Source organism: Haliotis rubra, unplaced genomic scaffold (genome assembly GCF_003918875.1).
Source record: "Haliotis rubra isolate DU_JTF1 unplaced genomic scaffold, ASM391887v1 Scf955, whole genome shotgun sequence".
Lineage (NCBI taxonomy): Eukaryota > Metazoa > Mollusca > Gastropoda > Lepetellida > Haliotidae > Haliotis > Haliotis rubra.
This window is the reverse complement of record NW_025767696.1, coordinates 289,530-316,886: the sequence shown is the minus strand read 5'-3', so window position 1 is coordinate 316,886 and position 27,357 is coordinate 289,530. Positions and strand designations below refer to the sequence as shown.

Here is a 27,357-nt window from a genome sequence, read left to right as displayed (position 1 = left end):
GGATGTGGTGCCCAATACAAGTCAGAGGGACCTTTTTCTGACTTGTCTATGCAAGAAATACCTACATCAAAAAATTACTTTGGATCAGAACATGGCAAAAATGAATGTGATGGAGAGACTGGGATATTAAACAGGGCTGTAGATAGGGCTATCATTGGCAAGAAGGCTGTAGTTACCAGTCCCTTAGATTTGCATCCATACTGCAAAGAAAACTTGGAACTAGATGGAAGGCTGTCCAAAAGAAAATATTTCTTTGTCAAGCATGGTGAGATCTCAAGAGAAAGACCAGAATCAAATGTTAAACCTATCAAGAAGACAAGACAGATCCATAATATAGAGAACACAGGCACCAATTATTCCATCAAGTCAAGAAATCTGTCATGTTTTTGTCAGTCATGTTTGGATGGTCACACAGATGCTTGCCTTAACTTGAAGTATGTGGAGGAATTCAAAAGTCATACACTGTCTTTGATTCCAGAATGGTTGTCAAAAGAAGATATGAAAATGGAGACTGAAGTATTTGGAAAAAATGAAACAGAAAAGAATAAAGGAAGAGATAACTTGAGGCCAAATATAAGCTGTAAATCAGGTGAAAATGTTAGAAGAGATGTCCCCAGTCAAACTTTTCATCAAGAATCAAATGAGATCACGACAGATTTTCAGACAAAAAAACATGTCTAATAGTGGCAAGAATAAGAGTAAAACACAGAAAGCTGAAACTAAAACATGGAAATCACTGACAATGGATGGGAATCTGTACCAAAAGATATTGGCAAGCAAAAGTTTTGAAGAGCTTGAAGTACTGGCTGAAGAACATCATGTTCTCCCAATTGCAGAACCACCAGAAGTTACGGTCTTCACACACAAACGAACTGTAAACAGGGTTTCCATGTCATTGGTTCCTAATGATGATGACAGTCTGCTTGATATGTTTCCAACTCTCATATATGGAGATGGAAACTGTTTGCCTAGGTGCGGAAGTTTGTTTGCCTATGGCTCTGAAGATAAACATATAGAACTTCGCATGAGAATAGTTCTTGACCTGGTACATAATAAGAATGACTATTTACAGACGCCATCAGCTAAGAAGTTTGCAATGTTTTCGGATTTATACATGGGTGAAAAGTTAACACCAGATGCGATAGAACAACTATTAGAGCAGGAAGTACTTGCTATCAGTGAGATTGGAAGTTTCATGGGGGCATGGCAAATGGCTGCTTTATCAAATGTACTTTCCTGACCGGTGTGTTCTGTGTACTCAGTATATGGGGGTCAAACTGTTAGGAACGACCTAGACCGACTACTCTTCTTGCCTTTGGAGAACCATTCTCAACTGACACCTGTTCACATAATGTGGACTAACATCCATGGCAGTAACATTCCACAAAATCAATGGCGACCAATTCACTTTGTAACCATGATGCCTTTCGCGCCAAGAACAGAATCTGCAGTTGTCGAAGAAGACAGTACATCTGTACTTGGCGATACAAGAAACCTGGTATGAAATTACATAAATTTATTTTGCTTTCAGTATTCCCAGTATAGATTGACAATGACTTAATCAAAAAGTGATATAATAATATGAAAAATATAGTTTTCATTTGTAATGTAAACACCTAAAATCTCAACGCTTTGTTTTCTATTTCGACTTTCCATAACAACTTGCTAAACTTAATGTTACAACAATTATTGATGTTCTTTTACCCATTGAGTGGTGATATGTTCAAGTGACCTACTAACTGTATTTGGTAGAATTTTACCTTTACCTTTTAGGAATGTGACACAGTGGCGTTTGATGATTCCGCTGATGCGCTGAAAGGGGATCTCGATATATCATCTCTTCTTTCCAATTTGGTAAGTTGTTTTATTTGGACTTAAGTTAATGAGAATCTATAATTATAGGTACCAATATAAAAATAATTCGGGAAATTATCCTTTTATAGCTCAAAATAAATTTTTAAAACTATCAGTATATATCTGTACACTGATTTCTTGAACTACAGATAATTTAATCTTGATGGAAATGAAATGTATATTTTCAGGAATGTGACACCATGGCATTTGAAGATTCTGCATTTGAGGATTCCGCTGATACGCTGAAAGATCTCAACATAACATCTCTTCTTTCCAATTTGGTTCGTAAGTTTTATCATCAGAATGAATATGTAGAAATATTGGTATACTGATTTCATACATCATAAATCAAAATCCCAACAGGCTTTGGTAAGATCATCTTACTGAAATATTGTGATACAGTTATTTGTTCAATTTTGCTTTATTTCAAATGTATTGAATAATCAAATGCTAAATATTAATGAATCATCCAATGCTAAATATTATATTTAATATTTGCAGGATTGTGACACCATGGAGGTGGGTGATTCCTCAATTTCAGATAACCGCATTCACAAACCAAAAGCAAACAGCAAGTTCCAAAATCCAGAGGTATGTGTTTGACTTTTATTTCTTTTTGAAAAAAAATACCCTCTCTTAGCAATATCTAATAATAACTTTAGACATGAAGATTTCTAGTTTTACTGTGTAGATCACAATTTATGTGAAGGCACTCGTAAGTAAAAGGTTATTGTTAAGTTGAACAGCTGTTATTTCATTGTATGTTGTTTTACATATATTTCAAATTTTTATACTATGAATATTTTCTAATGGTCTCAGTCGTGAACATTGTACATAAGATTAACTTAGTCAATAAAAAACACATGTGCCTTTAACAACTTGAAAAAAATTCCTTGAACGTTATGTGTATAATGATTTCATTATGATTTTATTAATATTTGTAAACAAGCATTTCAATTTTTTCTGAAACAAAAACAAACAAAAATACATTTACGCAGTAATGTCAAATAGTGATTAATGTGTCCTTCAACTGTTAACTGATAGGAAGTATTATACTTGGATCGTTTTTTAGTTGTTTGCTTATGTTTTCATTTATGCTAAGTTTATATTATTAATTTGAAATTTGATACACAAATGAATGACTTATGTCTAATTAATACATGAAATCAAAACACAATTGGAACTTGAAAGTCACTTATACCGTGAATCAAGATAATCTGAAATAAGTTGACACAAGTTATGCTTTCACCTTGATAATTGCTTTTCGGCCCTATCAAAATATTGTAAAGCTTTAGCCTAATTTATGAATAAACCATGACAGAGACAAGACAGTAATAATTTTGTTTAATTCCAATGGGATGGCTGTGTCATGATACTAATATCTGAATTGTTATATCATTTTTGTCTCAGGTTGTGGAAAACCCAGATCAGCAAGAATGCAGTTCCCTTGGTGCATGGGTTCAGTTTTATGAAGAGAAGAGGTTATGGAGTCTAAAGGAAAAGAAGCTTTTTGTTTGTTATGAAGATATTGTTGGACTCATATCCCAGCCTAAATTGTTCATGTTAGGCTCACGTGTATACTATGATTTTTAACAAGCTCTCTGTGCTGAACATAGGCTTCCTTAAACACTGATCATTGTGAACCCTGAGCTGATCAGATGTATTGTTGCAATTACACCTCAGCTACATTGTACTGAAGTGAAATCTGTCCATTCCTTGTCAGGAAGACCATTCTCAGTGAATTGTTTAGTAGACTATTTTAAAATGTTTCTCTCCACTTTTTCAATTGGCAAAGGGATAGAAGCACTGATTGTTCCAAAATATATTTGGTAAACATATTATTGTTACCATTCTTTTGAAAATTGAAAATGTACCTATATATTATAAGTTGTATGCTTCTCTCGAGGGTAATACGGTCAGATGTACGCCTCTTTGTAGCAGTGTTACCCGATCCGGTAGATGAGGCCGTATTACACAAGGGAGAGGTTTACAGCGTATTTATCTTACCGCCATGTTAAATGTACAAAATATCATAAGCCCGTTACTACCGATTGCATGACAAAATGGCGTCGACCTCACGAATGGATTTTTAAAATCATTGAAATATTCCGAAAAGCTACAACTGCTATAAAATGGTTAATTATGATTATGTTGAGTGTGCAAACGATTCAGTGTATATAATAGTTTAAATAAAGCGGTGAAAGTTTGTACAATTAATGTGTACATACTACATTGTGAACTCAAAAATAGCTAAGTGATTGGTTTTCGAACACTGTCACTGCATCTTGTTATGACATCATGCAATTGTTAGTGATACAGCTTCTCCGCAGAGAGTTTCAGGGTTACCGTGGCAGCGGGTAATATTTTTCCCAGTTGTCACCCTCCTTGAAGGGGGGACATGGAACCTTGTTTAAGTGTCATTGACCAATGAGGCTTAAGTATTTTACATGAAGGTAAGATAAAATGATTTGTAAATAATCGAATTGCATATCTGGCTATTTGGATTAAATATCTGTAACTGTTATTTGGTTGTGAATAACCATATTGTTGTGATATATATCTCCAGTGTTCTTCTTTTCTTGTGTTGTTCTCTGTTGTATGGCTGTTACAAAATTAAATAGGTGAAACTAAATTCATCATATATATATATATATATATATATATATATATATATAACTCACACCCAAAAGAAACGCAAGTCTAGTATAAAGTATATATGTTCTTATTTTTTAACAGTATAGAATACAAATACCAACATCGTCAGATATACATAAATTTGAGCAAGAACAGTTCCTTGGCAACAAAAACAGATGACGTCATTACATTTTGTGACAGGATACCCATCCAGGATACCCATCAGCAGATGTTTTAATACTTTTAAAAGTTTTAATTCACATTTTTGACACAAAATCTATATATTCTGCATGATGTAAGTTCTCGCGTGGCTTTAAATTCCCGTTCAGGCTGGTTGTTCTCGTGCACCCTGTAATTCCTCGCATGTCCTGTAAGTTCTGGATGCTATCATACACCCTGTATATGTTCTCGTGCACCCTGTATATGTCCTCGTGCACCCTGTATATGTTCTCGTTCAACCTGTATATGTTCTCGTTCAATCTGTATATGTTCTCGTGCACCCTGTATGTTCTCGTGCACCCTGCATATGTTCTCGTGCACCTGTATATGTTCTCGTTCACTCTGTATATGTCCCCCGTGCACCCTGTATATGTTCTCGTGCACCCTGTAAATGTTCTCGTGCATCCTGTATATGTTCTCGTGCACCCTGTATATGTTCTCGTTCTCGTGCACCCTGTATATGTTCTCGTGCATCCTGTATATGTTCACGAGCACCCTGTATATGTTCTCGTGCACCCTGTATATCTTCTCGTGCACCCTGTATATGTTCTCGTGCACCCTGTATATGTTCTCGCTCTCGTGCACCCTGTATATGTTCTCGGGCATCTTGTATATGTTCTTGTGTGTCCTGGATGTTCTCGTATAGCTTATGGATTATTTTTAGTCTCGTGGACTCTCATGCACCCTCTGTATTTGTGATTCCGATGTGGGAGGCCCAGTCGTCTCGGACGCCGCAGCGAGCTATGCTCAGTCGCGTCCCTTGTGTGTGACATGATCAGCTGATCGGTTTCTATATTCACTCTTATCATGATCGTTGTGTTGTAAGCACCATGCTGTTGTCGTCGTCAGCGTCGGTATCGCCGAAGTTGTAAACGCCTGTGACGGTTCGTTCGTTCGTTCGTTCGTATGTTCGTGCGTTCATTCATTCATTTCGTAACCCTGCCAGAAAGCCAATATTAATCAGCATATGTTTACTTGTCACTGACATACTTTGAAGACTGGAACACGTAGGGGTGGGTATTGCAGAGATTTTCATATTGCAATATTGCGATGCGAAAGCATATATCGCGATATGTATTGCAATATATTGCAAGAAGTTTTTTAACAAAAAACTACTTATCATCGAGTTAATTTAGCATCAACACAGTGGTTCAATCCAAAATGCTGCCATACTGAAGCCTTTGCCCCAGTATTTCACAATAAATTGTTCGTTGTTGGGGAGGTGCCATTTTGCAACAACCGCATGACTTCCCGTGTGAAAAACGGAAATATCCGAAGATTTCCGAATGTTACGAAGTTTTCCGAATGCATGCCAAAATACCGGTTTTCGATCAGCATAGCGCAATACGTATCGTGTTCATGTCTGAACCGGTAAAACCGGTAAACCGGTTATATTCCGCAGCCCTAGTAATAAGACAAACGAGAACAGGTATATCGTAGGCACTTTGACGTGATGTGGGTTTTATCAGTGAATATAGACATGTTTTGTTTATATTTTCTTTGAGTTAAGTTAAAGTTGTGTTATCTAAATCTAAATCACAGTGCTGTCAATATAAATCGAATAAGAGCAGCTTATTATCATGACCTTCAGCACAGCCATGTACCGGTCAGCTGCGTGTAAATAACCTTAATTAACCTTAGAGTAAGACCGGTCGGGCACGGAAGTTTAACATTGTGAATGGGGTGCTGGACACTGCAGGCTGACCATACATGTATTGTAGTACGATACAGATCAGCCTGACAGTCAGTAGTACACATTGCATTCTTGTTGTATGAGGGACTTGACCCTCGGACAGCGGCCAGGCAGGTGAGCTGACGATCGCCTCTGTGATGCTGTGACTCCTTACTCTGTTACAGGCTTTCGATTTTGTATCGTCGAATCTGTAGCAGAATTAAGCAAGAATTGTTTACGATGAAAGAAACTGGAAGGAAACGTTATTAAGGCAACATGTAGCAGTAGGAGTCTCGTGGATAAAGCCTACGCTTTAACCACAAGGCTACCCCACCGCCCCTCGTAACACCGAACTCCTGGGGCCCGTTTTACGTAGCGATCGTAGCGCTACGACTGTCGTAAGTCTATGTTAAAGCATGGGAGTTACATATCACCTTAGCGCTACGATAGCTTTGTGAAACAGGACATTGGTTCGATACATGATGTGGTTACAATGCCTGAAGCTGAGATAGTGTGACATAAAAGCTCGCTCATTATAATCGAAATACTGCCGTTCTACGTGAAATATTATCACAATATTTTATTACTATATTTGCGCACAAATAACACTTTCATAGCGATCTGCAAAGTCTCCGCCCACCCACGCGTCCACGTTTAACCGCTCCTGGGGTAAAGTCAACACTTATCATACAGTGATACAATTCTATGTTCAACATGCTGAATCATGCTATGATTCAGTGCAACAGTACTACAATGCCCGATACCGTGCTGTTTAAGTACTCATAACATTCATAGGGCAACAGCTTGACCTTCATGTAGATTTTGAAGTACGTACTTTGGTGTACATTTCAGGTTGAAGTTATTATTCAGCTCTCGACTTCTAAACGTGAATTATATTTGACAGTTTTGGATCAAATCAACAACACGAGATTACGACTGCGTTAAGGACTTTGAGCCTCATAGGACGATAAGGGGCGGTGGGGTAGCCTAGTGGTTAAAGCGTTCGCTCGTCACGCCTAAGACCCGGGTTCGATTCTCTACATGGATACAGTGTGAGAAGCCCATTTCTGGTGTCCCCCGTCGTGATATTGCTGGAATAGTGCTAAAAGCGGCGTAAAACTAAACTCACTCACTCACCCATAGGATGATAAATATCCGACTTCGTAAACCCTTAACTGTTTTTAACTGTCAAGGTAATCTTTTTTCATTTTCTATAGGAATTTGGCTGGGTTGTACTGTTTGAGAAATTCACAGTGAACAGAAGCTTGTCGGTGTGATCGGGTGGTCAGTGTTTTTGGCTGATTACATGTCATCGTGCCCCTATGGCAGTGTGCGAAATAGTTTCCAAATTTTGCTTGCCAGTCGGACTTGCTTTGCCTGATAGTTACTAGTCCACAAAATAATTCACTAGCCCGAATGTAGAAACTAAGCAAAACATTGCAAAAATAGATGAGAATAAGATATTGTCGGCATGACACGGATTTCATCATTAAGTTGCTAATATCATGAACATATAATCAGGCCATAATTCTGCATGATTTAAAAGTGTATTATAACTTAACAAGTTCGAGAGAGTGATATATTTACAAAATTAACCCATGAAAATTCACAAGCCAGTCGGACCAGTGATTCTGGAAATTTACTCGCCCGACTGGAGTTTTACTAGCCACGGGCTAGCGGGCCAGTGGCTATTTCGCACACTGTCCTATGGCGGGAAAAGTCTCTCATGCTATCAACCATTGCCCGATTTACAAAGACTAAGCTGATCTTAGATTAATAATTATCAAGGCGATACGATTTCTTACCCCATCGCATTATCCGTTCTAAGGGTTGCGCTGAAACAGGATAAATGAGTTGAGTTTATGTGACGTAGTGGAATATTACTCCATTATCGTACACAGTATATTTATAAAATACGGTTATTACGAACTGAAAGTTGTGTTCGTTATAACCGTACTAAACCGACTAAAACATACAGCAAGTGATCACAGCAAAACGAATAGCTAGTTATATTCGACATTTGGTGTTGTTCGTCCTGAAAGTAGTTTAAAGTACTATTGGAGAAAATGATATCAGAATGTTTAATCTTCTAAAATGAAGTTGAACATTCATGCAATAATGCTTAACTACCCGAAGAGGATCGGACTGACAACTGGAATTAAACGACACAAATAGTCATTTAAAGCACAGACCTAACACGAATCGTACATCATTGAAAGGTCAAAATTTAACGATTAAATATTCGTTAAAAGGTTATATGCAAATTCTGAAAAGAGGACCTAGGTCGTTTATACCCATGCTTGTCTTAAGAGGATCGGGTGGTTAGGCTCGCTGCCTTGGTCGACACATCGTATCCCAAATGCTTAGATCGATGCTCGTGGTGTTGATCACTGGATTGTTAACAGACCGCCGCCATATAGCTGGAATACTGCTGAGTTCGGCGTTGATTAATTAAACAACAAACAAACAAAACGTTATGTTGACATCACAATGGTCTTTCAAAGGGAGGCGAGATGGAACCAATCTCAACAACGGAATTGGCTTTATCAAATACACGTGTACTGAGAGTCAGACAATCTGACAAAAGTGCGCACTGTATGTCCTACATATGTCCACAAGCATCCGCCAATAAAACCAGACCGCTTCTATTTCAATCTGTGTGTTTAGAAACACACAAGGACATTTATGACAAACGTGTGAATGTATATCAGAGGTCTCCGTGGAACACGTGGAAGGCACTGGAAGCGAGCCGCCAGCTTCCAGCCACTTGGACAGTCTCGCATTGACGTCATCGCTTTACTTTTATTACTCCACACGGCGCTTTTACATATGTCGCTGTAAGGAGAAGTGGTTGTATATTGTATCTTTTGTTGACGGTGGCTGACGTGAAGAGGTTTTCCGCTGACGTATCTTATCCATATAAATCTTGCTGACAGTTTAATCTTTTTTTTTGATTAAAGAAATGTTTTTGGTGTTCTCAGCGATTAAGGTCTGCAATTTCCGATGGTCAAAAATAATTGCAATATGATTGTGATTCGTGTTTGATTCATAGGGAATTGAAGTTGAGAAGTTGGAGATTTTTATTATGATTTGTTCTCGTCCTAATATTTCACAATCATCATCGTCTAGTATCAAGCGGGGGTGGGGTAGCCTAGTGGTTAAAGCGTTCGCTCGTCACGCCGAAAGCCTGTGTTCGATTCCCCACAAGTCAGCGAGCCTGACCACCCGATCCGATCAGTCGCCTCTTACGACAAGCATGGGTTACTGAAGATCTGTTCCGTTCCTCAAAGCGAACGTAGCTACAATTAGTTGTAAGCCCAACGATCAATTTTACAATTATCGTAAATAACAATTTATTGTCGTTCCTCAAAGCTATTGTAAGGGAATTGTAAGCATCGCGATTGTAATTCTTTCGATCGTAAATTACAATCGTGAACTTCTGCACGAAAGTTAAGAATAATGCGTTTACATTACTTCCGGTTGGTAAGAGTTGCTTCCCCTTTCAAGCAGACGAAAACTAATCCACTGATATCAAGATATCGCAAAGTAATTAAAACCTTGCTCTCTACGGATAGAGTATGTAAACGCTGAGCGTCCAAGGATAACCTAGGTTCTAGCATGTTTTTAGCGTCATTATAAACATCAAGAACACGACAACGGTCTCGAAATATCATCTCAGGGCCAAATTTCTGTCTCCTATGTAATGAATTACAACAAACACCGCCATCTTGTTCATACATAATAATCGATCGTAAGTAAGTTACAGACGGTCATAAGCAACTCACGGAAGTGATTGTAACTTACAGCTATTGTAACTTACAATTGTTTTGAGGAACAGTGGAGTGATTGTAAGTTAAAGTTACAATTGGATTGTAGTGATTTACAACTATTGTAGTGTTACAATCGCTTTGAGGAACGGGGCCCAGTATTCTAACCCGGATCTTCTCGGGTATGGAAAGTAGTAGTTGTAGTAGATGCATTAGTCGCAGCAGTAGAAGTAGTAGTAGTAGTAGTAGTAGCAGAAGCAGCGGTAGTAGTAGTAGTAGAAGAAGAAGAAGTAGTAAAACTTATAAAACTACTCACAAAAAGAAACAGTTTTAATATCATCAATTGTGATTATTATTATTTTATTATTTTATCATCATAAATAACACAAAACTTCATAGCACGCGATATCCCAGGGGCGTAGGAACATGGGGGGGCTGGGGGCCCCCCACTTTTTTCAAGATGAAACCATATCTACCTTACCCGCTCTGAAAACCGTTCCTATGCCCCTGTATCCTAAACACCTTTATCCACACGGTCAGCAGATCAGCTCCCTGAGGAGTATATACCCACTGGGATATCAATTGTAGCCATGGACCCGTAATTGAATATCCGGACAAGAATTGATCTTCAGCAACCCATGTTTGTCGTAAGAGGCGACTAATGGGATCTTGTAGTCAGGCTCGCTGAAGCTCATGATGTTGATCACTGGGATGTCTGGTCCAGAGTCGATTATTTACAGACCGCCGCCATATAACTGGAATATTGCGTTACATGATAAACAAACTTAGTACATCACACGTATTAGTTAAAACCTCTGTATACCTTCAAGACACAACGTCAAGCTCACAAAAAGGAAGTTACGTTTTAAAAATTCTTCAGCTGCAGCCTGTCTATTATCCCATGTGACAAAAAGCATAAGGAAATAGGTTACACAAAAGTGCAAACATAGCATTATGTACATTATCTAAAGTGCAAATTTTCACAAAGTCAAGGTTTAAAAAAAAATCTCTTGTCAAAGGTTGTCTGAAATATAAGCTAACGAAGCTGCTATTCCATGCCCGAATCGCGAAACAGATGCGAAAGGGCATATGTGTAGGGACTATGACGTCATTGCGCTGAATAGTTCCTGGGAAATATAAACATATATCACCTTCCTGCAGGCTGTACTTGTTATTTAGCATCGTTATAGATATGGTTAAAGGAATTGGTTTCTATTAATAACTCCGAATTGCCAACATATGGTCTAAGCCGGGCTTGATGTACCATGACAGGCTTGTCCGAAGGACACAGAGAGAAAATAACCTTTTTAGATGTTCGTCACTCTAAAAGTACAGATTCCAATGTTTACTTATAAGTTTATGTACTTTAAACGTTGTTGAAAATTGTGAAATAGACTTTACAGGATTAATTATCCCAGACCTTGACGTCATTCCACGGTCACGTGACAAGTTACATGGCTTGGTACATCTCATGGCGGTGGTAATGTTGTTTAATGCTGCACTCAGCAACATTCCAGATGTATAGCTGTGGTTTGTTAGTAATCGAGTTTGAACCAGACATTCCAGTGATCGATATCATGAGCGTCGATCTACGGATGACATGCATCAACAAGAGCAGCGAGGGCAACCGATCCCGTTGACTCCTTGCCACTATTTCTTAGAATGTTCTTTACACAATCAACATAGAAAGATCATGCTTAAAGCTATTCAAGATGTATGTGGTAGTGATTCTGTGATTACATTATCTGTTATTTTAAACGGCATTGCAGATCTGACAAATCATAAAAATGAAATTATATTCAAAAATGTACATCAATATATATGCAAATCTAAACGATTCCAGTAGTCTTCTCTCTATACACCTTTTGTATTATAGCATTTCCCCCTGTTATCTTTCAGTCTTTCTCTGTCTCTGTTTCTAATAAATGCTTGTGATGTAATTAGTTATTTTAAATATCTTCGGAGAGGGGTTTAATAAGTTGAAAGAACTTGTCCCCGATCCTTTTCACATTGTGAATAAAATAGGTTTAAACTAAAAAACAAAGTGGAGTCTGCGATTGAGTTTGGTTTTACGCCACTTTCAGCAATATTCCAGCAACATCACGGCAGGGGACACCAGGAATGGGCTTCACACATTGTACCCATGTGGGGAATCGAACTCGGGTCTTCGGCGTAACGAGCGAACGCTTAAAGCAATAGGCGACCCCTCCGCCCCACAATACATGCTAAATGATGATGGTGTTCTCACAAACAGAGCCCGGGCTACCTGGGGGACCACAGGATGCAGAGATGCCAACCCCAAAATGGTGCAGTTAGGAATCTGAGCTCCCTAAGATATTTAAAAAAATAGGAATTTTCGCAACCCGGGTCTTCGGCGCGACGAGCAAACGCTTTAACCACTAGGCTACCCCACGGCCCACACAAGGTAGAATAGAATAGAATAATACTTTATTCCCTTTTCAGGAATTTGTGTTACATCAACAGAGCTACTGACACATCGGAGAGATACAAATACGTAACATATAAGTATATTTACATAAATTTGTTAATAAGTATAAATAGCAACATTAACGATAATCTATTTTATCACACATAATCCTTTAATGACATAAACATCATGAACTAAATATTAAATGAAAAACATATTTCTTGCTTTCCGGATTACTATTCAGTCGTAAAATTGATTTAATCATTCAGAGATAGTTGGTGGAGGCAATTACGCATTACAAAATATATACTTTTATAGTTATTTGGTTCATTAACGTGCTTTTTAGGGGTGGTGGGGTAGCCTAGTGGTTAAAGCATCCGCTCGTCACGGCGAAGACCTGGGTTCGATTCCCCACATGGGTACAATGTGTGAAGCCCATTTCTGGTGTCCCCCGCCGTGATATTGCTGGAATATTGCAAAAAGCGGCGTAATACCGCTAGAGTCACTCACTCTATCACCGTGCTTTTACGTGCAACACTTTTTCTTTTATAACTGACAGCAGTTTTCAGCTGGGGATTGGAGGCGGGTGAAAAATTCGTTAAGTCAGCTCTTTTACAGAACCAGCATCTGTTTAATAATAAATGTTCGTTACGTTTTTGTCCATCTTTTTCAACCTAAACATCATTCACTCCAAGAAAACCTACAGATTTCAAAATAGGAAAGTAACTATCAAAACCATTAAAACAATAGTTATGATCTTTATGCTTCTTGTATTTTTAATAAACGTGGTAAACAAGAAAAAAACATAGATGACGAAAGCATCTAACTATGAATAGAACGGAATTGTTTTACTGGCAGTGGATGTCACCACTTATTTAAAAAAATTTTTAGTTCAGTTATACGCCGCACACAGCAATATTACAGCTATATGGCGGCGGTCTGTAAATAATCGACTCTGGACCAGACAATCCAATGATCAACAGCATGAGCATCGATCTACGCAATTGGGATACGATGACATGTGTCAAACAAGTCAGCGAGTCTGACCACCCGATCCCGTTAGTCGCCTCTTACGACAAGCATGGGTTACTGAAGATCAATTCTAACCCGGATCTTCACGGGTCGACAACTTATTTAAAAGGAACTCAGCGAAAGAAAATAACCTGCCCTGATTACATTGAGTAGACGTTGCTTCGTCGTCATGGAAACAAACACGTCCATTGTGTACGGGACTTGTCAAGTAATACGACCACCTCGATTCTCAGCATCAACTGAACCGGACTCCTCCCCCCGTACCTTCATGTATATACTGTAGCCCTGACAACGGGGAATGTAATAAACTGACAGGCAAAAGAACATATCCCTCTCTATAGATTTCATCATTTGTTTGAAAACATTAAACGTACCTCCCGATTATTCAGTACTCAATATTTATACATGATTTTATTTCCTTTACTTATAATTTTATTTACAACATTTTTAATGGTAAAATTTCGGCATCTTAGACATGTTATCTTAAAAATTTTAAAAATTGCTTTTTCGGCACAAATTTACATTTCAAGCTTTGTATGGTCGCGTGGCTGCAAATTCGTTTCTTATCCCTATTTCCATCAAAGCATTTCTTCCGTAAAATTACGGTAGTTTATTTTTACAAAATGTTTGAAGGATAGACAGATTGAAAGTAAATAATAAATTTCAGCTACTGAAAAAATATAAACTCGAAATTTGTTGTTTTTTTATCCGGTCAGGTCGTTGTCCCACCACGCAGTCTAATTCTGTATAGACCTTCATAAACAACAGACTGGCGCCCGTAAGCAAATAACCGTATAGAATGTTCGGCACCACCCACTCACCCAACCTCCACCCCCAACCCTCCTCTCCCAACTCTCGCCGTGTATTGAACGCTGTTTTTGCGCTTTGTCTACCCACGCTGTCTATTTCAGTAACGATTTCAAATTGCCCCCAAATTATTTACATAATAATAATTGCGGTATTACCGCGACATTTTTAGAAACGATTTCGACCCAGGAAACAAGCCACTTTATATTACGTACAGTTAGGTCAGGCGCAATTTAAATCAACCGAAATTTATTTTTGTCCTACAATCATTTGCTTGCTATGCAGCTTTTAGGACGAAGTAGGTTATCATGTCATCGGAAGAATGGCTGGAATATATAAAGTTATCATGCATTCTATTAATATCTGTTATCATGTATAAGAATAAGACGATAATGGATTCCGAAGTTCAACAAGTCTATTTGTGAACGAGCCTGTCTTGGGTAGAGATAAAACAATTCTTATATACTGCTGATGATTTGACTTTAATTTTTCGATTATTATAATTTTAGAGGCAGACTTGAATTTTCTTCAAATGTACATGCTGTGCCACATATTTTGTCCTTGAAACCAGGTTCCGAAATCTTTTGGCGTAAACCAGAATTTGAAACTATGTAATGTTTGACAATTTTATATGTATTTTGTTTTGGGTATTTAATATTTTTTCTCGAGCCCCTGTTATTCATTCTGTACAAACCCATGATTTATTTTTAATTTAGTGACATCAAATGTAAGTAAACAAGAATTATTATCCAATTAAATCAAGATCACGGAGACCGTGAAATTGACATGTCTACATTAGTTTAAGTACAGCATCCATTTGGTATAGAACCTAGTTTGTTGGCCTTTGCTTTAAGAAACCAGTGAAGATCAGGATTAGAATTGATCTTCAGTAACCCATGTTTGTCGTAAGAGGCGACTAACGAGATCGGGTGGTCAGGCTCGCTGACTTGGTTGACATATGTCATCGGTGCCCAATTGCGTAGATCGATGTTCACCGATGTTCATACTATTGATCACTGGATTGTCTGGCCCAGACTCGATTATTTACAGACCGCCGCCATATAGCTGGAATATTGCTGTGTGCGGGGTAAAACTAAACTCACTCACTCACTTTAAGAAACATTTCTTTCGCTGATATACATTGTTGTGTGGATACATTTTTAAAGTGTAAAAATTGTAGGGTTATTTTCAAAAAAAATTAAAATAATTCCTTTAGCAAAAAGCTACAGTCGGTCATGCAAAGACGCCATCAGTACACATGTAACGACCAGCTAAAGAAAATGTTAGTCTTTCATCTACTTTTATAGGCAGGCAGAAATCCAGAAATAAAGGACACAACTCGAATTATGGGAAAGATTACAGTTAAATTTTTAAAGTCTACATTATGGTCTGTGGACATTTATCATAAAGTAGGCTTAACGGTGATTGCCAGAAGCCTTGAACTTGTTTACACCACCAGTCTGATCGTGTAACTGTTTCAACTTCACATTGACAAAAAGAGCATTAATTGCTAACAACGGGTCGAATATCTTTAAAGAGTTTATATCATCCGAATTGACATCTAAAATATTCTTAATTGATCATAAAACATTTTTTTTTCAATTTTAAGTCAGCAAAAAACCACATATACCTCCCTCTTATTATCCTACGCAACGCGTTTTGCGGGGGCATTAAAATGGACACTTCTGTCCTTATACATGTTTCCGAAGCATATAGTCCGTTTGGCTCAAAAGCGGACCGATGAATTGCAATCTAACTCAAAAACTAATAAACATAAAATACTCAATGAAACACTGATCATAATCAAAACCTCAGACCAACTCTGTGAGGTTTTTGCAGAATTTATGTCCTATAAATAAAAAAGTTGTTTAACAAACTATCATTAAAATATCGACACAATTCACTATAAGTTACGAGGGACGAGTGCAGAGAAAGGGACAGCCAGATGTGCGAGAAAGGATGGAGACGGCACAGCTCAGGTTAATGAATCAATAACGTTGTCGGCACTTGTGCACGTGCTTCTCTAACACCTGGCTGTCCCTTTCTCTGCACTCCTCCCTCGTAACAAATAGTGAACTGTGTCAAAATTTTAATGATAGTTTGTTAAACAACTTGTTTAATATTAGAACATAAATTCTGCAAGCAAATCACAGAGTTGGTCTGATTTTTTTATTATGATCAGTGTTTCATTGAGTATTATATGTTTAGTAGTTTTCGAGTTAGAATGCAATTCATCGGTCCGCTTTTGAGCCAAACGGACTATAGCTGTAAAACCGTACAATACTGTCTTGCTTGACAAGGCATACGAATGTAATAAATGTAATCAAACATTTGTCACCCATTAAGAATCCTGTCAGTTTTATTACAAGTGATATGTGTATGAACGGTCAAGTCTATAACATAAGATAATATCGATAAAACAGTATTATATTGAATACACAATTAACGAAGATTTGAAAAAATATTCAGAAATAATGGGGTTTGCGAAAAACAATGTTTTCTAAAATGTACATCATTGTTTTAGGTTATGTAAGAAAATTATTCCACAAATACCATTACATTTGACAAGCAATCTATAGAAGTAGTAAGTTGACGTTTCAAAACACGTATTTACTTTTATCTACTCCAAGATATCGGTGACGTTTCCTCTTGTGTTTAAACTTAAAGTGAATTTCACAACTATTCAAGATGAAAAATAACACTTTGCTCCTTTTTTTAACTGGTTGCCATTTCATGACAACAGGATTATCATGTAGCTGGGAGAGATGTGGGTTTACTCATTTTCAATTTATCCTGGTATTTCTGCACAGCTTTGATAAACCCTTGATAATGAAGGAAGATGACATCTGGAATTGTTCAAATGATAGGTATTTTCTTCAGAATTTATAAAATTTCGTACTTCGGATGACAGTTTAGAATAAAAGATTATCCCTTTAAAAATTGTGATGACTGTGTTGTAAACGATCATCAAATAATCTAGGCTGTATTGAAGTTATCAAAGGGAAATTACAGTATACAAACATAATTGGATTTTTTAACGTTTTAGCCGGAGAAGCATCACCAAATACGGACAGATTTTGACAGGGAAGAAAACGTTGACAGAAACACATTTTACATTAAAATTCATTTGTGATGTTCAACAGTTTTCTCACCTAAGATTGTTTCTAAAATAGGGTGGGGTAATATATTTAACTCTTCCGCCACTCTTCGTTCAGTGTCCTCCCATAAGAACTACAGCTTAAAACAACACATGTTATGGTCCAGTGCATAGATTAACTACTTGCTGTCACCTGCGTCTACTTAATGGACTTGCCCAACAGAAAACAAATAAAACATATATAACATTTTAGCTGCGTCAGTTCATGTTGGTTTTGATAGTACAAAATGTAATTTGCAGTCTTCCGTTATGATTGAACAAGTTCCACATCGAGGTGTTTGGCATTTATTTACACTGACCGATAAACCGATAAAATTGGAAGATTCAGAGGTTACGCAATAGCATCAGCTAAGTTGATGGGTGTGTATATTACGTAGCTGTCAATCTTTTGCCAGTGTCAATTTCAGTACACTTACCCTGACTATTTCCTTGTCTGTTGAGGAGCGACTTCCAAATGAACCACAAAGACTCGTCCGCACGGATTCCGCAAGGAAATCAGTAAATAAACACACACAAGATCAATGCACAATCAATGCAATATATTGAAACAGATTGTCAAGTGTGGCCACAAGCCACGACACTGTCACAAGTCCGAGAGGAACTCCGTGTTTACAACGATGTATCCTATCCGCCCCGTGCAAGTAGATACGGCGCGAGTTAGGTACACAAGATTTTATTTTCGCCAGTTTCCGAATGAGGACTGAATAAATTTTCAAAGTTATCATTAAATTTTTAGTTGTTAATTTCGGCAACAACACTTTATAAAAAAATAAAGTACAATCCATATATGTTAGTGATAAAAATATCTTGATATTGTTTAGATGTTATGTTAGCCAAATTGTGTATTGGAAAATACTGACGACTTATGTTTATTTAAATGGCCGACACAAATGCGTTATACATAATCAATAATTACAGAAGCACGGAGATTACCATGTTATACATTTACAGGGCATTTTCTACACAATTTGATATTATTATTTTTTATCAGAAGGGCTTGTTTATACTACGTGACAGTGTCATTCATTTTTATATAATGTTGTATTTCTGGTGTATTGGTTCTATTCAGATTCAGTGTCGTTTATTTCTAAACAATGTTGTATTCCTGTTGTATTGCTTCTATTCAAATTCAGTGTAGATTGTTTCTAAACAATGTTGTATTTCTGTTGAATTGCTTCTATTCATATTCAGTGTCGTTTATTCCTAAACAATGTTGTATTACTGTTGCATTGCTTCTATTCATATTCAGTGTCGTTTATTCCTAAACAATGTTGTATTACTGTTGCATTGCTTCTATTCATATTCAGTGTCGTGTATTCCTAAATAATGTTGTATTTCTGTTGTATTGCTTCAATCTTATTCAGAGTAGTTTATTTTTTAACAATGTTGTATTCCTGTTGTATTGCTTCTATTCATATTCAGTGTAGATTGTTTCTAAACAATGTTGTATTTCTGGTGTATTGCTTCTATTCAGATTCAGTGTCGTTTATATCTAAACAATGTTGCATTTCTTTTGTACTGCTTCTATTCAGATTCAGTGTCGTTTATATCTAACCAATGTTGTATTTCTGTTGCATTTTTTCTATTCAGATTCAGTGTCGTTTATTTCTAAACAATGTTGTATTTCTGTTGCATTTTTTCTATTCAGATTCAGTGTCGTTTATTTCTAAACAATGTTGTATTTCTGGTGTATTGCTTCTATTCAGATTCAGTGTCGTTTATTTCTAAACAATGTTGTATTTCTGTTGTATTGCTTCAATCTTATTCAGAGTAGTTTATTTTTTAACAATGTTGTATTCCTGTTGTATTGCTTCTATTCACATTCAGTGTAGATTGTTTCTAAACAATGTTGTATTGCTTCTATTCACACTCAGTGTAGATTGTTTCTAAAAAATGTTGTATTTCTGTTGCATTGCTTCAATCTTATTCAGAGTAGTTTATTTTTTAACAATGTTGTATTCCTGTTGTATTGCATCTATTCACATTCAGTGTAGATTGTTTCTAAACAATGTTGTATTGCTTCTATTCACATTCAGTGTAGATTGTTTCTAAACAATGTTGTATTTCTGTTGTATTGCTTCAATTCACATTCAGTGTAGCATATTTCTGAACAACGTCGTATTTCAGTTGTATTCATTCTATTAGGATTCAGTGTAATTTATTCCTAAACAATGTTGTATTTCTGTTGCATTTCTTCTATTCAGATTCAGTGCCGTTTATTTCTAAACAGTGTTGTACTTCTGTTGTATTGGTTCTATTCAGATTCAGTGTCGTTTATTCCTAAACAGTATTGTATTTCTATTGTATTGCTTCTATTCATATTCAGTGTAGATTGTTTCTAAACAATGTTGTATTTCTGTTGCATTGCTTCTGTTCAGATTCAGTGTCGTTTATATCTAACCAATGTTGTATTTCTGTTGCACTTTTCCTATTCAGATTCAGTGTCGTTTATTTCTAAACAATGTTGTATTTCTGTTGTATTGCTTCAATCGTATTCAGAGTAGTTTATTTTTTAACAATGTTGTATTCCTGTTGTATTGCTTCTATTCATATTCAGTGTAGATTGTTTCTAAACAGTGTTGTATTTCTGTTGTATTGCCTCTATTCTTATTCAGAGTAGTTTATTTTTTAACAATGTTGTAATTCTGTTGTATTGCTTCAATTCACATTCAGTGTAACATATTTCTGAACAACGTCGTATTTTAGTTGTATTCATTCTATTAGGATTCAGTGTAATTTATTCCTAAACAATGTTGTATTTCTGTTGCATTTCTTCTATTCAGATTCAGTGTCGTTTATTTCTTAACAGTGTTGTATTTCTGTTGTATTGGTTCTATTCAGATTCAGTAGAAGGTCTTACCTGTACATTTTAATAATAATCAGATGTCAGGAATACATTACTGTGTTTTTAAGCAATAGTGAGGAAATGACTATATTTAGATGTTTTGGAGTCAAGTGTAATCTGGAATCTTCAACAGAATAATTCAGTTTTGCAGGAAGGTATTTAGACTATATATTGCGGGACAATCTCACATTACCTGAAGCTAGTGGAGATCATAATGTCACCCTGGATACATGGATAGACCTATTTGTGACTGTTTTGTTGCTGAGTGAGTGAGTATGGTTTTACGCCGCATTTAGCAATATTCCAGCAACATCACGGGAGACACCAGAAATGGGCTTCACAAATTGTACCCATGTGGGGAATCGAACCCTGGTCTTCGGCATGCATGGTGAATGAACGCTTTACCACCAGGCTACCCCACCGCCCCCGTTTTAACGAATGAATTTATGGTTCCTTTGAGTTCGTTATAACCGTAATTTACTATAATTGTCTCGATTGGGAAGTTCGCCTTCAAGGTTTCGAGTGAGACGGTACAAAAACTTGTGATATGATTTTGACAGCTTGATTCACGATATAAATGTAATTCATTGGATTATGACGTGTATGTTAAGCATCGGTCATTTGATTTTCTGGGACTGTTTTCCCGGGGGTGGTTTTATAGAAACCAATTGTCTCAGAAAATATGCTTCAGAGTGACACTGATACAAAAAGGTACAGATAAAATGTATGTATTCTCAGTGGCGAAACCATTGGGTTTTTTTTTGTCATTTTTTGCACTATATATGTACACTTCAAATTGTATTGATGACGCAATAAATTTTGTATGTGGAATATGAAAAATAGATTATTCTGTCCTATTATCATCATTTTCTTCAACATCAGCGCAGTTTTGTACACATATCTTGAAGTAAGAAGTTTGTGCTCTCTCCATCAGTGGGGCTGCAGCTGTCTCTCGTGAGTGAGTTTAAGTTTTTACGCCTTTAGCAAAACTCCAGCAATATCACGGCGGGGGACACCAGAAACGAGATTCACGCATTGTACCCATGTTAGGAATCGAACCCGGGTCTTCGGCGTGACTCTCTCTCACACACACACACACACAATTATGAACGGTCCCTTAATGTTATCATCAAATACAAAGTTTAGTCGAACTGGTTAATGATGCACAAGTGAGTGAGCTGGGAACGATGCAATATCACATCAGAGAAATCCATTTCCAATGATATGATGCTGAAAAACCAAGGACCTTTAGCACGAATCTGGATTCGAACCACGATCGTTGGAGTCTGCCGCGACTGAGAGACGCAACTTTGAACAGTGAATTGCGTCGTTTAAGATTACCTGTACATCGACATATGTACTGAAATGGGGGGAAAATGGATTGTTTAAATAAGCGGCAACCGTTCTGATCCCGATTAAGCTCATAACATAAAGATTTCTCTGACGCTTCAAGCTTACCTAAACTCCGTTCTAAGGCTTCAGAGAGCATAAAGCACACGTAAAAGACCCACGCTGTGAAAACACGACTTGATCACGTGGTCAGCTCATTGCGTGCATCTCGTGCAACACGTGATATTGTGTTTATAACATGTGATGGAGATAATCAGCTCCCTCTTTCATGCTGTTAAAACGATATCGTATTTTTCTCTTAAAATAGTCTGTATTTTTATTATAATTTGAAAGTAAATAGCATAGTAAAAAGCTATCTGTCACATTAACCTGTTGGACGAAGTTGGTCTGATGGCTGTCGAATGAGAGCTTCTATTCCGGTCTATGGGGGTGGAAGGACCAAGCGGGAAGTGGGTCGGCAGGTAAGGCCTCGGTGTCCTGACTCAACCTCACCTACTTCGGTCCCACGAAAGGACGTATACTTCAAAATTACATACAACTGTAATAAGAGGTGATTAATACGTGAATGTGTCACACCAGCTCCTCTCCACCCCTATCAATAATGGACTGGTCCTATTCTCTCAACGACTATTGAAAGCATGCGAGGAATGGAGAAATGCAGATTCACATGCTGCACGCAGTCGATATATGTAATACTTCGTGACAGGCTGTCTGCAACAGATTTCCTTGAGAAATGATTCCATTGGGTATCGAAATGAATTGTTTTGACAGCTTGATGACGGCGTGCTTGGAGACACTGGTATTTGGTTAAGGTTTAACTCGGATAGTGTGGGTTCGAATCCAGACTGGGTTTTGGTATGGTATGGTTTGGTTGTTGTTTAACACCACACTCAGCAATATTCCAGCTATATGGTGGCGGTCTGTAAATAATCGAGTCTGGACAAGGCAATCCAGTGATCAACAGCATGAGCATCGATCTCGATATGTGTCAACCAAGTCAATGAGCCTGGTCACCAGATCCCGTTAGTCGCCTCCTACGACAAGCATGGGTTGCTGAAGACCAATTTTAACCTGTATCTAATGGGTTCTAGATTGGGTCTCACTCCAATAAGTACCAGCATTCGCACTACTGAGGCAGTATAGCATATGTTACATTAATGAAAAACATACTTTATCTATTCTCAAGCTCCATGTCTTTCAAAAAGACCATGTTTGGAAATCTTTCTATAAAAAAAACAAATTTCCAACACGTTTGGCACACTATTGTATTATGTTGATTTCGGAACGATAAGATAAGTTGATATAAAAACGACTTTAAACACACGTGTTCGCGAAGTGCTTATCGGTAAAACTAGGCAATGGTTAGATTAAAAAGTCAAAAATTACTTCACATATCCCCACTTGTACTCTTTTATGTTTCAGCTGTTTCAGCTGTCCGTGGTGTGGTGGTTAGAGCGTCCGCCCGAAGAGCGGAAGGTCGCGGGTTCGATCCCCAACCGCGTCATACCAAAAGTCGTTAAAATATGGTACTTGTTGGTCCCTGCCTGGCGCTCGGCATTAATGGGTACAACAAGGACTGGTCGGCGCGGAGTCGGTATAATGTGTCTGAGTGGGGTATTCATGCTTCACTGCGGCATGGTATCTCAGTGGGCAAGCACTATAAAACCAGTTTAAGTCTGGGCTAGTACAAGCAGCCACACATACACATACACACGCATGCACGTCGTCATACGACGTTAAACCCCATACCACCTCACCTTCAGCTGTTGATTATAAGGTGGGTTAGTGACCCACAATGTGTTATTCGTGGTGGCAGCAGAAAGCTTGTGTAATAAAAACAATCCTTCCGGACCAGATTACTAAAGGCCAGGTCAAGACACAACTGTCGTCATTCTTTATCGGTGTAAGAATTATTTAAATAAAACATTACATTAACCTTATGGAAACACATCTAGCCCTTAATCTGTGTATTCAAAGTTTGAAGCGCTGTGGTTCTAATCGCGGACATAAGCGAGTATCTGCGAGAATTAGCGTGATCTACCGTACAATGGCAGTGTTAATGGTGAGTTTCAGTCGAGTGGATGAATTGGATTCAGTGTAGATTTAATATAGGCTCACTGTTGTGTCACAACCAGTCCGATTAGTTCCTCGTTGAAGGAGCAGGCGTATGAAATTGTGGAACACGAAGTGAGGCCCATATTATTTGTCAAGGTACTGACACCATCTGAACAAACTTTATCAAAGCGATCTGCTGTAAGTCTATGTTAAAGAGTGGGAGCTACGATTACGTTAGCGCTACGACTACCGTAAGTCAAACTGCCGTAAGTTAAATATGTTTATGTAGGTCGTAAGCCTTTTGGGAGTCACGGTCCCCTTTGCTCTACGACTGTCGTAAGTCTATGTTAAAGTATGGGAGTTACGGTCACCTTTGCTCTACGGCTGTCGTAAGTCTATGTTAAAGTATTGGAGTTTCGGTCACCTTTGCTCTACGGCTGTCGTAAGTCTATGTTAAAGTATGGGAGTTTCGGTCACCTTTGCTCTAGGGCTGTCGTAAGTCTATGTTAAAGTATGGGAGTTACGGTCACCTTTGCTCTAGGGCTGTCGTCAGTCTATGTTAAAGTATGGGAGTTACGGTCACCTTTGCTCTACGGCTGTCGTAAGTCTATGTTAAAGTATGGGAGTTACGGTCACCTTTGCTCTACGGCTGTCGTCAGTGCATGTTAAAGTATGGGAGTTACGGTCACCTTTGCTCTACGGCTGTCGTAAGTCTATGTTAAAGGTATGGGAGTTTCGGTCACCTTTGCTCTACGACTGTCGTGAGTCTATGTTAAAGTATGGGAGTTACGCTCACCTTTGCTCTACGGCTGTCGTAAGTCTATGTTAAAGTATTGGAGTTTCGGTTACACCTTTGCTCTACGACTGTCGTGAGTCTATGTTAAGGTATGGGAGTTTCGGTCACCTTTGCTCTACGGCTGTCGTAAGTCTATGTTAAAGTATTGGAGTTACGCTCACCTTTGCTCTACGGCTGTCGTAAGTCTATGCTAAAGTATGGGAGTTACGGCCACCTTAGCGGTACGACCTCGTTGTGGAACAGGGCCGATATTAGTCACGGTGAGTTCTGTTCCGTATTTTTGAGGAATGTCATCATAAACATATTATTGAATGTAACAGTGATATAATTCTAGAAAGTGTGATCTATTTGAGAGTTGTGGTATCTGTTACAGTTACTTGTTTTTGTACTACACGTTCATCACGTGGTCAGCAACGTCAAGAGTAACGCCATTAACAACACCCACAACGTAAGCAGCGACATCATCGACATGAAAGTTCGAATTCGAAGAGCATCGAGTGAGTTTGTGTTTTTTCCATCTGCTGTGTGTGAGTGAGCCATGCGTGAGTTAAAAAATTTGTTCCTTTGTTTTTTTGCTTAACGTTGCACTCAGCAGAATTCCAACTAAACTCACCGGCGAAAGAACCGTCACCAAAATGATTTTTTTATCTTTTATCGTACACTAAGTGATTATTCATATCTGTAGTTCACACTTTCATCATTCAGAATGTTGTAAAACCATTAATTTTCCAAATATGATTGTTAAATTTCCAAAATCTGAGTTTGCTGTTTTGTGACTTGTTAAAAAAGCGAGGTGACTTTTCTTCGCCCGTGAGTGTATATGACGGTGGTCTGTAAGTAATCGAAACTGGACCAGACAATCGGGTGAATGACAGCATGAACATCCATCTACGTAAGCAATAGAAGGAACAACTTTTATGTAACAGCGAACGGGCAAAATATTAGAGACAAAAATATGATAATACATGTTTTTTTATTCAGGAAATGTTATTCTTTATTTATTCTTTAGCAACAATGAAGCTGGTCGGGGGTCAGTGGCCTTGGGAGGGACGGCTCGTTATAACGGGAACCGATGGGAATCACGGGTCTATGTGTGCAGAGATGATGACAAAGAATGACAGAAACGTCATCTGTAAACACTTGTTCTACCAGAGATTGTGAGTATAGCAACACAGTACGTCATCTGTAAACACTTGTTCTACCAGAGATTGTGAGTATAGCAACACAGTACGTCATCTATAAACACTTGTTCTACCAGCGATTGTGAGTATAGCAACACAGTACGTCATCTGTAAACACTTGTTCTATCAGAGATTGTGAGTATGTACACAGTACGTCATACGTCATCTGTAAACACTTGTCCTACCAGAGATTGTGAGTATAGCAACACAGTACGTCATACGTGATCTGTAGACACTTGTTCTACCAGAGATTGTGAGTATATACAAAGTATGTCATCTGTAAACATTTGTTCTACCAGAGATTGTGAGTATATACACAGTACGTCATCTATAGACACTTGTCCGACCAGAGATTGTGAGTATAGCAACACAGTACGTCATCTGTAAACACTTGTTCTACCAGAGATTGTGAGTATATAGCAACACAGTACGTCATCTGTAAACACTTTTCCTACCAGAGATTGTGAGTATAGCTACACAGTACGTCATACGTCATCTGTAAACACTTGTCCTATCAGAGATTGTGAGTATATACACAGTACGTCATCTATAGACACTTGTCCTACCAGAGATTGTGAGTATAGCAACACAGTACGTCATCTGTAAACACTTGGTCTACCAGAGATTGTGAGTATAGCAACACAGTACGTCATCTGTAGACACTTTTCCTACCAGAGATTGTGAGTATAGCTACACAGTACGTCACACGTCATCTGTAAACACTTGTCCTACCAGAGATTGTGAGTATATACACAGTACGTCATCTGTAGACACTTGTCCTATCAGAGATTGTGAGTATAGCAACACAGTACGTCATCTGTAAACACTTGTTCTACCAGAGATTGTGAGTATAGCAGCACAGTACGTCATCTGTAGACACTTTTCCTACCAGAGATTGTGGGTATAGCTACACAGTACGTCATACGTCATCTGTAAACACTTGTCCTACCAGAGATTGTGAGTATATACACAGTACGTCATCTGTAGACACTTGTCCTATCAGAGATTGTGAGTATAGCTACACAGTACGTCACACGTCATCTGTAAACACTTGTCCTACCAGAGATTGTGAGTATAGCAGCACAGTACGTCATCTGTAGACACTTTTCCTACCAGAGATTGTGAGTATAGCTACACAGTACGTCATACGTCATCTGTAAACACTTGTCCTACCAGAGATTGTGAGTATAGCACACAGTACGTCATCTGTAGACACTTGTCCTACCAGAGATTGTGAGTATAGCTACACAGTACGTCACACGTCATCTGTAAACACTTGTCCTACCAGAGATTGTGTGTACAACTACAAAGTACATCTTTTTATATATCTAGTTTTGGTATGTTTAATGAGTGAACCTGAAAACACATTGTGTCACGTATGAGTGAGTGAGTTGGTTTAACGCAACTGTAGTACTCTCCCAGTTGTATCACGGCATGTCACCTGATGGGGCAGGTCTCTGACGGTCAGGGTGGTCTGGTAGCCTAGTGGTTATAGCGTTCGCTGGTCACGCCGAAGACCCGGGTTCGATTCCTCACATGGGTACAATGTGTGAAGCCCAT

General features: G+C 38.1%; 1 protein-coding gene and 1 long non-coding RNA gene across 2 annotated transcripts; both read left to right on the top strand.

Moving 5' to 3' along the window:
• Positions 1-604: 604 nt before the first annotated feature.
• On the top strand, positions 605-3,790 carry LOC124265000. The gene is made up of 5 exons (XM_046699778.1): positions 605-1,486; positions 1,783-1,854; positions 2,043-2,135; positions 2,356-2,445; positions 3,265-3,790. The coding sequence occupies exons 1-5, from the start codon at positions 1,352-1,354 to the stop codon at positions 3,445-3,447; spliced, it is 573 nt and encodes a 190-aa protein (XP_046555734.1). The 5' UTR covers positions 605-1,351; the 3' UTR covers positions 3,448-3,790.
• Positions 3,791-23,770: 19,980 nt separating this feature from the next.
• LOC124264994 lies at positions 23,771-25,767 on the top strand. Its single transcript, XR_006895311.1, has 3 exons — positions 23,771-23,827; positions 24,990-25,113; positions 25,626-25,767. It is a non-coding gene; the product is annotated as an uncharacterized LOC124264994 (long non-coding RNA).
• Positions 25,768-27,357: the final 1,590 nt, after the last annotated feature.